This window comes from Martes martes (genome assembly GCF_963455335.1).
Source record: "Martes martes genome assembly, chromosome: X".
Taxonomy (NCBI): Eukaryota; Metazoa; Chordata; class Mammalia; order Carnivora; family Mustelidae; genus Martes; species Martes martes.
Window position 1 is genome coordinate 46,917,064 of NC_137897.1, and position 12,655 is coordinate 46,929,718.

General features: G+C 40.1%; 1 protein-coding gene across 1 annotated transcript in view; it reads right to left on the reverse strand.

Annotated features, from left to right (window-relative positions):
* Nucleotides 1-12,655, reverse strand: part of ARHGEF9 (Cdc42 guanine nucleotide exchange factor 9) — a 170,232-nt gene that overhangs the window by 61,344 nt on the left and 96,233 nt on the right. The window contains exon 5 of the mRNA XM_080795432.1: nucleotides 2,970-3,202. Within this exon, the coding sequence (XP_080651558.1) occupies nucleotides 2,970-3,202 (233 nt within the window). The remainder of the gene's footprint in view (nucleotides 1-2,969; nucleotides 3,203-12,655) is intronic.

The following is a 12,655-nucleotide window of genomic DNA, read 5'->3' on the forward strand; positions in this document are numbered from 1 at the left end:
CCTGGCCTATAGTAAATGTTAGCATTATTATTAGTACAAATGAAACATTTCTCTAGAATAGACACCACATGGGTTACTTCTCAAAACCTCTAGTCCCAGAAGTGCAACTTTAGGCTCAGTTTCCTGGGACTTTGGATGGCCTACTTGTTAAAGTTTATATTGTCCTGCTCAGTTTTCTCTGCTTGTCTGATCTGACTTCCAATCAAATTGCCCCTATGAAAATCAGATTGAAAGTGAGATACCAGCCATTTGGTGGAGTTACAATAGACGGAGAGGGCAAGAGGATGAATTATGATTCAGTCTTAACTAATCTTTCCTTAGAAAAGCTAAGCATGTGCTCACTTTGGCAGCACATATACTAAAATTGGAATGATACAGAAAAGCTAAGCATGGTTTGTGGTCATTAACCTGCTCACTGTCCCAGCACTAATTAGAAAAAAGAAAGGAGGAAAAAGACATACACAGCAATTGTCTTTTTCTTTCCTAATACATTGAAGTGTGGGGTGGTTGAATAATAAGAGGCACAGAGAAGGCAGTTCTAAGTGCCAGGTCAGACACCACGTAGCACTTCCTCTTAGATGGTCTCCTGTGTACTGTGAATACCTGCCAGATCATAGTCTTCAAGGGCTACTAAATTTTATCACCTCCAGTGGTGGGATGCTCACTGTACATCCTAACCAGTTTATTCTGTCTCAAGACAACTCAGCTTAAAAAAAAAAAAAAAAAACTCTCTTAAAGTCTTATTTATTCTGAGCCTTAATAAATGTTAGTTATTAACAGTTTTTCTTCTGGACCCAAGTGCTGACTTATATTGAACTCATGGTTGACTAATGCTTCCTAAGTCTCTTTAAATTATGCTGTCTAGGGGCACCTAGGTGGCTTGATATGTTACGTGTCTGCATTCGGCTCAGGTCATGATCCCAGGGTCTTGGGATCAAGCCCCACATCAGGCTCCCTGCTTAGTGGGGAGTCAGCTTTTCCCTCTGCCCTTCTCCCTGCTTTTCTGCATTCTGAAATAAACATATTTTTAAAATAGCCTGTGTAGAAGCTGCATCTCTCTAAGCTGTCCTTGAACTCTGTCTCCGTCTTGATTTCTTAGACCAAACTGCAAAACCTTACGTTTGTTCTTTTTTTTAAAAAAAATTCAATTAGTCAATATATAGTACGTCATTAGTCTTTGATGTAATGTTCAATGATTCATTAGTTGTGTATAACACCCAGTGCTCATCATATCATGTGTCTTCCTTTTTTTTTTTTAAAGATTTATTTATTTATTTGACAGAGAGAGATCACAGTAGACAGAGGCAGGCAGAGAGAAAGAGAGAGGGAAGCAGGCTCCCTGCTGAGCAGCGAGCCCGATGCGGGACTCGATCCCAGGACCCTGAGATCATGACCTGAGCCAAAGGCAGCGGCTTAACCCACTGAGCCACCCAGGCGCCCCTCATGTGTCTTCCTTAATGCCCATCACCCAGTTACCCCATCCCCTACCCACCTCCCTTTCTGCAACCCTCAGTTTGTTTCCTGGAGTCAAGAGCCTCTCATGGTTTTTCACTACCTCCCTCCCTCACAGCCAAAACATCATGGCAGTCAGAGCTACCAATGGTGGCATTCTCACACAAAGGGAGAGTCCAGTGTTACCACATTTGGATTCAAATCTGAAATTTGTCCAAGGCTCTGGAAACTGAAGCACATGACCATTATTTGCCAAAGAAACACCATCAACTTAAAAATGAAGCCAGGGACTAGCCCTGAGCTTAGCATAAAGAAAACCAACTGACCCATACCTGTGGCCTTATACAACTAGGTCTGGAAGTCAGCTCCAAGGAAACCAGATAATGGAGTCAAGTGAAAGTAGAAGTGGGTCTAATGAGAATTAGGCAGAAAGCTAAGGAAAATTGGACAACAGTCTTCTTTCTTCTTGCAAGGTTCAATCAGGGAGAGAGCTGAGTAAGTAAAATATCAGCTGAATGAGTCAAAGACCAGGGATTTAATACTAATTAAAGGCAGGCTATAAAAAGGCTAAGGGCTCTAGGTCATAAAGTAAAGCATGTGAAAGAGTAGGGGGGTGGTTCACTCATTGCTGGAGATGACTCTCAGCATATACTTCACTGGTAGGTCATTTCCATTCAGTGAGAGATAAGCTTCTTGGTCATTTTTGGGTTGGTTTTCTTAAAAAAAAAAAAAGAAAACTACTGAAAATTAAAAAAAAACAATAAACTTCAGGAGAAGTCTTAAGTCTCTTTACCCCCCCAGTCATGCTCTGAGTCTTCAGAGAAGGCACAGTAGGGGCACTTGGGTGGCTCTGTGGGTTAAGCCTCTGCCTTCGGCTCAGGTCATGATCTCAGGATCCTGAGATTGAGCCCTGCATTAGGCTGTGTGCTCAGCAGGGAGCCTGCTTCCCCCTCTCTCTCTGCCTGCCTCTCTGCCTACTTGTGATCTCTGTCTGTCAAATAAATAAATAAAATCTTTTTTTTTTTTTTTAAAGAGAGAAGGCACAGTTGGAATGAGCCAGAACAGGGTGGAAGACTATAGAATACCAGAAAGATAGGCTTGCAGAAGAAATCTAAGGTCAGTACAAGTTATGCAGGCTGTTACTAGGATATTGAATCTATCAAACAGAGCAGAATAGACAGCTGAACAATTATTCCATCTAGATTATCTCCCTTAGCTAAACCTAGAGCTAAGGACCCAGCTAAGCTCCCTAAAGGCAGGGTGTTAAGTTGTGCCATAATGATAATGCATACTGATTTTTTGTGCATTGTGATTCCCATGTTTATAAGAAACTCTCACAAGCATTCCTTTGCTTTACACATAGAATAACCTTGCAAGGTAAGCAATAATATATTACCATCCCATTGTGCAGAGAAGTTAACAGAAGGAAGCTCAAAAAAGCTAAAGGACATATGTTCTCAATAAAGACCAACATGTAGATGAGGCTCTCCTAACCCCTGCTTCCTTTTTTCTTTTACCTATGGTCCTGGGCAGTATATTTGAGGAGCTCAGCCAGTTGTAAGGGATACTTGCAGATCTTCTGCACAGGAGTCAAAAGGAAACCATCAATAGCAATGTCGATCATCTGCTGCAAGAGGCGACAGGCCTCAAAGAAGTGCTGGTAGCGGCTGTCCTTCATTAGTTTGGAGAGTTCCATGCAGGCATCCAGGTGGTTGTTACAATATTCAGAGTATATCCAGAATCCATCTTGCTATGAGCACAGGAAAAATGAAGAGAAAACAAGGTTTACTGATAATTCCAAAATAAGTTTTGGAGAAATGAAAAAACAGATCCTGTCCTTACCTAGGAATATTAAAATGGTAACAATGTGAATCTTTCCTAAATTAACTCATAATTTTTTATAATAAAATAAGGAAATTATTTAGGAAGTAGACAAACTATTAACATTTGTATAGAAAAAAATAAGTAGGAATAGTAGTGAAATTCTATTAAAAATGGTAATGACAGAACACTGCTCCTCACAAAAGTGAAAACACTACAGCAGTAAAATTCTGGCACTGGATTTTATTTTTTTATTTTTTCAAGTTTTTATTTTAATTCCACTTAGTTAACATACAGTGTTAGTTCAGGTGTACAAATACAGCGATTCAACAATTCCATATGTCACCACCCAGTGCTCATCAAAACAAAGGCACTTCTTAATCCCCACCGTCTATTTAACCCATCCACCCACCAACCTCCTCTCTGGTGACCATCAATTTGTTCTCTATAGGTAAGAGTCTGTTTCTCGGTTTGTCTCTATTTTTTTTTCATTGCTCATTTGTTTTGTTTCTTAAATTTCACATATGAGTGAAATCACATTGTATTTGTCTTTCTCTGACTGACTTATTTTACTTAGCATTGTATCTTCCATCTCCATCTGTGTCTTTGCAAATTGCAAGATTTCATTCTTTTGTGTGTGTGTGTGTGTGTGTGTGTTTCTTACACACCACATATTCTTTACCCATTTATCTATCGATGGACACTTGGTATGTTTCCATATCTTGGCTATTGTAAATAATGCTGTTATAAATGTAGGGGTGCATATATCCTTTTGAATTAATGTTTTTGGAATTTGGGGGTAAATATCAAGTAGTGTGATTATTGGATCATAGGATAGTTCAATTTTAACTTCTTGAGAAACCTCCACACTTCTTCCACGGGGGCTGCACCAGTTTGCATTCCCACCAATAGTGCAAGAGCATTCCTTTTTCTCTACATCCTAGCCAGCACCTGTTGGTTCTTGTGTTATTTTAGCCATTCTGAAAGGGGTGAGATGGCATCTAATTGTGGTTTTGATTTTTGCTGATGATGAGTGATATTGAGCGTTCTCTCATTTGTCTGTTGGCCAACTGTATTTCTTTGAAGAAATGTCTGTCATGTATTCTTCCATTTTTTTTTAAACTGGATATTTTGCCCTTTGGGGTGATGAGTTGTCTCAGTTTTTTACATGATTTGGATACTAACCCTTTATCAGATATGTCATTTGCAAGTATCTTCTCCCATTCAGTAGGTTGCCTTTGACTTTTGTTGACTGTTTCCTTAGTTGTGTAGAAGCTTTTTATTTTTATATACTCCCAATATTTTATTTTTACTGTGGTTTCCTTTGCCTCATGAGACATACTTTAAAAAAAGTTTCTATGCTAATATCAGGGACATTACTGCCTGTGCTCTCTTCTAGGATTTTTATGGTTTCATGTCTCACATTTAGATCTTTAATCCATGTTAAATTTATTTTTGTTTATGGTGTAAGAAAGTGGTCTAGTTTCATTTTTTTGCGGGTAATCAGTTTTTTGTTGAAGAGACTGTCTTTTCCCCATTGGATATTCTTTCCTGTTTTGTCAAAGGTAACTGAACATATAATTATGGGTTTATTTCTGGGTTTTCTATTCTGTTCTATTGATTGATGTGTCTATTTTAGTGCTAGTACCATAAAGTTTTGATTACTATCACTTTATAATTTAATGTGAAGTCTAGAATTGTGATAACTCCAGCCTTGCTTTCCTTTTTCAAAATTGCATTGGCTATTTGAGGTCTTTTGTAGCTCCATATAAATTTCAGGATTATTTGTTCTAGTTGTGTGAAAAATGTTGTTGGTATTTTCATATGGATTGCATTAAATATGTAGATTTGTTTGGGTAGTAGAGACATTTTAACAATATTCATTCTTCCAACCCATGGACATGGAATGTTTTCCCATTTATTTGTATCATCTTCAATTTCTTTCACTGATGTTTTATAGTTTTCAGAGTACAGGTCTTTCACCTCTTTGGTTAGGTTTATTTCTAGCTATCTTATTTTTGGTGCAGTTATAAATCAGATTGTTTTCTTTATTTCTCTTTATGCCTCTTCATTATTAGTGTACAGAAATGTAACAGATTTCTGCACATTGATTTTGCATCCTGCAACTTCACTGAATTCATTTATAAGTTTTAGCAGGCTTTTGGTGGAGTCTTTTAGGTTTTCTAATTAGAATATCATGTCACCTGCAAGTAGTGAAAGTTTTACTTCTTCCCTACCTATTTGAAAACCTTTTATTTCTTTTTTTGTTTGTTTGTTTAACTGCTATAGCTAGGGCTTCCAATAATACGTTGAATAAAAGTGGTGAGAGAGGACATCGTTATTTTGTTCCTGACCTTAGGAAGAAAGGTTTCAGGTTCTTCCCAGTGAGTATGAAGTTAGCTGTGGGTTTTTTTAATACGGCTTTTATTATGTTAAATTATATTCCTTTTAAACCTACTTCCTGAGAGGGGAGACAAGATGGCGGGGAAGTAGGAGGAGGCGCCTTTTCAACCTGCACCCTAAAGTGAGCTGATTACCTACCAAAGAACTCCGATCACCCATGAAATCAGCCTGAGATCAGAATTATACACGTCTGGATCTCTACGGGGGCCAGAAGACGCCAGTGGGCAGGTAAAGTGGAGTGGGAACGTCGGACTGATATCGGAAGATAAACAAAAGGGGGAGGGAGCCACCAGAGGCGACCGACTGGAAAATAATACCCCAATACGAGAGTGCCCGGCATCTGGGGACCAGCATTAACTTGGAGTCTTGTTGAAAGCACTCAAAAGAGCAGACTCGCGCGGGGAAATTGTGGGAACCGGGGCGGATAGGGATAGGGGCTTAAGTCCCCAGACCCAGGGCAGCATCCCCTGGCGCTGAGCCGGAGAGTGCGGCGGAGAAACCTGGTCTTTGTCCCGGAGCCGCCAGTGCGCCCGAGAACGGGTGGAGTCCGGCTCCCGTGAGGGACTGGGAGCCACACCAGACGGCAGAACGCGCACCTTACTGGAGATGCGTGCGTGCCTCAACCTCCCCTGAGAGAGGTGCACGAACGCCCAGCCTGGTGTTCTGGGACCCACGCGGTGATAGACCCACGCGGCGATAGAGCCGATAGAGCTGGAGGCGCCGCGCCCCAAAAAATCCCCTGGGAGAGGTGCGCGCAAGCCCTGAGCTCTCAGCCCCAGCCAGCGGGAAAATCTCAGTGTGCGATTGCTGCTTGGAACCTCTCTGGCGGTCTGGAGCTGCCCAGACAGCCACAGCTGCCTTGGTTTTGCGTACAAGCAGGAGATCCTGCGTCCCCAGGGACCGCGACTCAGAACCTGCTCTGCCAGCGGCCCAGCGGCTGCAGCACCTGCAGGGGAGCAGACTGAGGCTTCTCTCTGAGAGGGAGGTTGGGGTGCAGTTTTCTTTCCTCTAAACCTCCCAAAACCATCAAAAGCTGTCAAGGCGAGAGAAAAGAAGTGAACAAACATAAAAACCTCCAGAGAACAAAAACCTGAAAAAAACGTTTTTCTCAGAGCCCACCCCCTTGAGGGGGTCGGGAGGACTTAACTCAGGGAACATCATTGACTGAAAACCCACGTGGCAGCCCCCTCCCCCAGAAAACAAATCAGGAAAAAAAAAAAAAAAAGACTACAAGAGAACAACCACCACTACTTCATAGATACAACTTTTATTTTTAATTCTTTCCCACTATTCTGGTTCATTTTTTTTTCTTTTTTTATATAGATAATTTTTTAACCTATTTACCATCACAGTGAGATGTCCAGTACATCAAATTCCATGATAAACTTCTAACCTGAATTTTTTTGATACATACACATGTGTTTTTCTTTTGCTTTTCTATTTTCTTAATTTTTAAAAAATTTTTTAATTTAGTTTAGTCCAGTTTATTCCTTTTTTATTTTTATTTTCTAATAGTCATATAGAGTTAAACTTCAAGGTAACCCCCTTTCTCCAAGCAATGCTACCCCTATAGGTGAACCAATTTTTAATCCCCCTTTTTCTTAGGAAAGTTGAGTCCTTTAACAAAGATATCAAGATACATCCAGGAAGAATCAAAATAACCTTCCTCGCCCACACCGAGAATCTATAACCATGCTCCCATCTTTTTCTTCAGCCAGTGTCTCTGTGTATTTATGTTTGTCTGGATAGTATATAAATCTTATACTTGGGGTTCTTCTTGACGAGGCTCCTCCTTTTTTTTGCTTATATATATATATATTTTCTCTCGTCATATACTTTTATCAGTCTTTTTGTTTGTCTGTTTTTGTTTGTATACGTCATAAACCTTACCCTGGGGCCCATTTGGGCTGAACCTTCACTTTTATCTTCCCTTTTTTTCCTGTCTCTCTCTCTCCCTCTTTTTTCTTTTTCTTTTCTTTTTTCTCTCATTTGGGTGGGGAATCCTGAGTGCTCAGAAGCGTTCCAGGGTGCACCTTGACTGCACCACGGTCAATACACCCAGCTACATCTGTCCAGTCATCTCTCACCAAAATGACTAGGAGGAGGAATCCCCAACAGAAGAAAAATACAGAGGATGGGCCTTCTGCAACAGAGCTAACGGCTATCAACATAGACAATATGTCAGAAAGAGAATTCAGGCTAACAATTATCCAGGCAATAGCTAGGTTGGAGAAAGCTATGGATGACCAAACAGAATTGATTAGGGCAGAATTGAAAGCGACCAGAGAGGAGGTTCATAATGTTAGGGCAGAGCTGAAGGCCACCAGGGATGAGGTTCACAACGCTCTCAATGAGTTCCAATCTAATCTAAATTCTCTAAAAGCTAGGGTAACTGAGACAGAAGATAGAATTAGTGATCTGGAGGACAAACAAATAGAGAGAAAGGATCAGGAGGAAGCCTGGAACAAACAGCTTAGAAGCCACGAAAACAGAATCAGGGAAATAAATGATGCCATGAAACGTTCCAACGTCAGAATTATTGGAATCCCTGAAGGGGAGGAGAAAGAAAGAAGTCTAGAAGATATAGTGGAACAAATTTTTCATGAAAATTTTCCCAACCTTGCGAATGGAACAAGTGTTCATGTACTAGAAGTAGAAAGGTCCCCCCCCAAGATTATAAATTCAAAAAAAACATCCAGGCACCTCATAGTAAAATTGAGGAATCATAATTGTAGATACAATCTCTTGAAAGCCGCTAGGACAAAGAACCTCCTTACATACAGAGGAAAGCCCATCAGAATAACGTCAGACCTGTCCACAGAGACCTGGCAAGCCAGAAAGGGCTGGCAAGATATATTCAGGGCACTAAATGAGAAGAACATGCAGCCAAGAATACTTTATCCAGCAAGACTGACATTCAAAATGGATGGAGAGATAAAGAGTTTCCAAGACCGGCAAGGCTTGAAAGTCTATGCAACCACCAAGCCGACACTGCAGGAAATATTAAAGGGGGTTCTATAAAAGAGGAAAAATCCTAAGAATAGCATTGAACAGAAATATAGAGACAATCGACAGAAAGAAAGACTTCAAAGATAACACAATGTCAATAAAAACGTATCTCTCAATAATCACTCTCAATGTGAATGGCCTAAATGCACCCATAAAACGACACAGGGTTGCAGATTGGATAAAACGACAGGACCCATCCATATGTTGTCTACAAGAGACCCATTTTGAACCTAAAGATACACCTAGACTGAAAGTGAAGGGATGGAGAAGCATCTTTCACGCCAATGGGCCTCAAAAGAAGGCCGGGGTAGCGATTCTCATATCAGATAAATTAGATTTTAAACTAAAGACGGTAGTCAGGGATACAGAAGGACACTACATCATTCTTAAAGGGACTATCCACCAAGATGATCTAACAATTGTAAATATCTATGCCCCCAATATGGGAGCAGCCAATTACATAAGAAAACTATTAATCAAGATAAAGAGTCATATTGATATGAATACATTAATAGTAGGAGATCTTAACACGCCTCTCTCAGAAATAGACAGATCATCGAAGCAGAAAATCAATAAAGAAATAAGAGCATTGAATGACACATTGGACCAGATGGACCTCATAGATATATACAGAACATTCCACCCTAAAACAACAGAATACTCATTCTTCTCAAGTGCACATGGAACCTTCTCCAGAATAGACCACATACTGGGTCACAAATCAGGGCTCAACCGATACCAAAAGACTGAGATGATTCCCTGCATATTCTCAGATCACAATGCTTTGAAACTGGAGCTCAATCACAAGGAAAAGTTCAGAAGGAACTCAAATACCTGGAAGCTAAAGACCACCTTGCTTAAGAATGCTTGGATCAACCAGGAGATCAAAGAAGAACTTAAACAATTTATGGAAACCAATGAGAACGAAGACACTTCACTCCAAAACCTATGGGATACAGCAAAGGCGGTCCTAAGGGGGAAATTCATAGCCATCCAAGCCTCCCTCAAAAAAATTGAAAAATCCAGAATACACCAGCTGTCTCTACACCTTAAAGAACTGGAGAATCAACAACAAATCAAACCAACTCCACACGTAAGAAGGGAAATAATCAAGATTAGAGCAGAGATCAACGAGGTAGAAACCAGAGATACAGTAGAACGTATCAACGAAACTAGAAGCTGGTTTTTTGAAAGAATCAATAAGATCGATAAACCATTGGCCACACTAATCCAAAAGAAAAGAGAGAAAGCCCAAATTAATAAAATTATGAATGAAAAGGGAGAGATCACAACTAACACCAAGGAAGTAGAAACAATCATCAGAAGCTATTATCAACAGTTATATGCCAATAAGCTAAGCAACCTAGATGAAATGGATGCATTCCTGGAAAACTATAAACTCCCAAAATTGAACCAGGAAGAAATTGACAACCTGAATAGACCGATATCTAGTAACGAGATTGAAGCAGTGATCAAAAACCTCCCAAAAAACAAGAGCCCAGGACCTGACGGATTCCCTGGGGAATTCTATCAAACTTTCAAAGAAGAAATAATACCTATTCTCCTGAAGCTGTTTCAAAAAATTGAAGCAGAAGGAAAACTTCCAGACTCTTTTTATGAAGCCACCATCACCCTGATCCCCAAACCAGGCAAAGACCCTACCAAAAAGGAGAATTTCAGACCGATATCACTGATGAATATGGATGCTATGATTCTCAACAAGATCCTAGCAAACAGGATCCAACAGCACATTAAAAAGATTATCCACCATGACCAGGTAGGATTCATCCCTGGGTTACAAGGATGGTTCAACATTCGCAAATCAATCAATGTGATAGAACAAATCAATAAGAGAAGAGAGAAGAACCACATGATCCTCTCCATTGATGCAGAAAAAGCTTTTGACAAAATCCAGCATCCGTTCCTGATTAAAACGCTTCAAAGTATAGGGATAGAGGGAACATTCCTGAACTTCATCAAATCTATCTATGAAAAACCCACAGCAAATATCATCCTCAATGGGAAAAAGCTTGCAGCCTTCCCATTGAGATCAGGAACACGACAAGGATGCCCACTCTCACCACTCTTGTTCAACATAGTATTAGAAGTCCTAGCAACAGCAATCAGACAACAAAGAGAAATAAAAGGTATCCAAATTGGCAAGGAAGAAGTCAAACTCTCTCTCTTCGCAGATGACATGATTCTTTATATGGAAAACCCAAAAGACTCCACCTCCAAACTACTAGAACTCATACAGCAATTCAGTAATGTAGCAGGATACAAAGTCAATGTCCAGAAATCAGTGGCTTTCTTATACACTAACAATGAAAATTCAGAAAGGCAAATTAGAGAATCGATTCCATTTACTATAGCACCAAAAACCATAAGATACCTCGGAATAAACCTAACCAAAGAGGTTAAAGATCTGTACTCGAGGAACTACAGAACACTCCTAAAAGAAATTGAAGAAGACACAAAAAGATGGAAGACCATTCCATGCTCTTGGATGGGAAGAATAAACATCGTTAAAATGTCTATACTGCCCAGAGCAATCTATACTTTTAATGCCATTCCAATCAAAATTCCACCAGTATTTTTCAAAGAGCTGGAGCAAATAATACTAAAATTTGTATGGAATCAGAAGAGACCCCGAATTGCTAAGGAAATGTTGAAAAACAAAAATAAAACTGGTGGCATCACGTTACCTGATTTCAAGCTTTACTACAAAGCTGTGATCACCAAGACAGCATGGTACTGGCATAAAAACAGACACATGGACCAGTGGAACAGAGTAGAGAGCCCAGATATGGACCCTCAACTCTATGGTCAAATAATCTTTGACAAAACAGGAAAAAATATCCAGTGGAAAAAAGACAGTCTCTTCAATAAATGGTGCTGGGAAAACTGGACAGCTATATGTAGAAGAATGAAACTTGACCATTCTCTTACACCGTACACAAAGATAAACTCGAAATGGATAAAAGACCTCAATGTGAGACAGGAATCCATCAGAATCCTCGAGGAGAACATAGGGAGTAACCTCTTTGATATCAGCCATAGCAACTTCTTTCAAGATATGTCTCCAAAGGTGAAGGAAATAAAGGCAAAGATGAACTTCTGGGACTTCATCAAGATAAAAAGCTTCTGCACAGCAAAAGAAACAGTCATCAAAACAAAGAGGCAACCCACGGAATGGGAGAAGATATTTGCAAATGAAAGTACAGATAAAAGGTTGATATCCAGGATCTATAAAGAACTCCTCAAACTCAACACACACAAAACAGATAATCATATTAAAAAATGGGCAGAAGATATGAACAGACACTTCTCCAATGAAGACATACAAATGGCTACCAGACACATGAAAAAATGTTCATCATCACTAGCCATCAGGGAGATTCAAATCAAAACCACATTGAGATACCACCTTACACCAGTTAGAATGGCCAAAATTAGCAAGACAGGAAACAACGTGTGTTGGAGAGGATGTGGAGAAAGGGGAACCCTCTTACACTGTTGGTGGGAATGCAAACTGGTGCAGCCACTTTGGAGAACAGTGTGGAGATTCCTCAGGAAATTAAAAATAGAGCTTCCCTATGACCCTGCAATTGCACTGCTGGGTATTTACCCCAAAGATACAGATGTAGTGAAAAGAAGGGCCATCTGTACCCCAATGTTTATAGCAGCAATGGCCACGGTCGCCAAACTGTGGAAAGAACCAAGATGCCCTTCAACGGATGAATGGATAAGGAAGATGTGGTCCATATACACTATGGAGTATTATGCCTCCATCAGAAAGGACGAATACCCAACTTTTGTAGCAACATGGACAGGACTGGAAGAGATTATGCTGAGTGAAATAAGTCAAACAGAGAAAGTCAAGTATCATATGGTTTCACTTATTGGTGGAGCATATCAAATAATATAGAGGACAAGGGTAGATGGAGAGGAGAAGGGAGTTGAGGGAAAT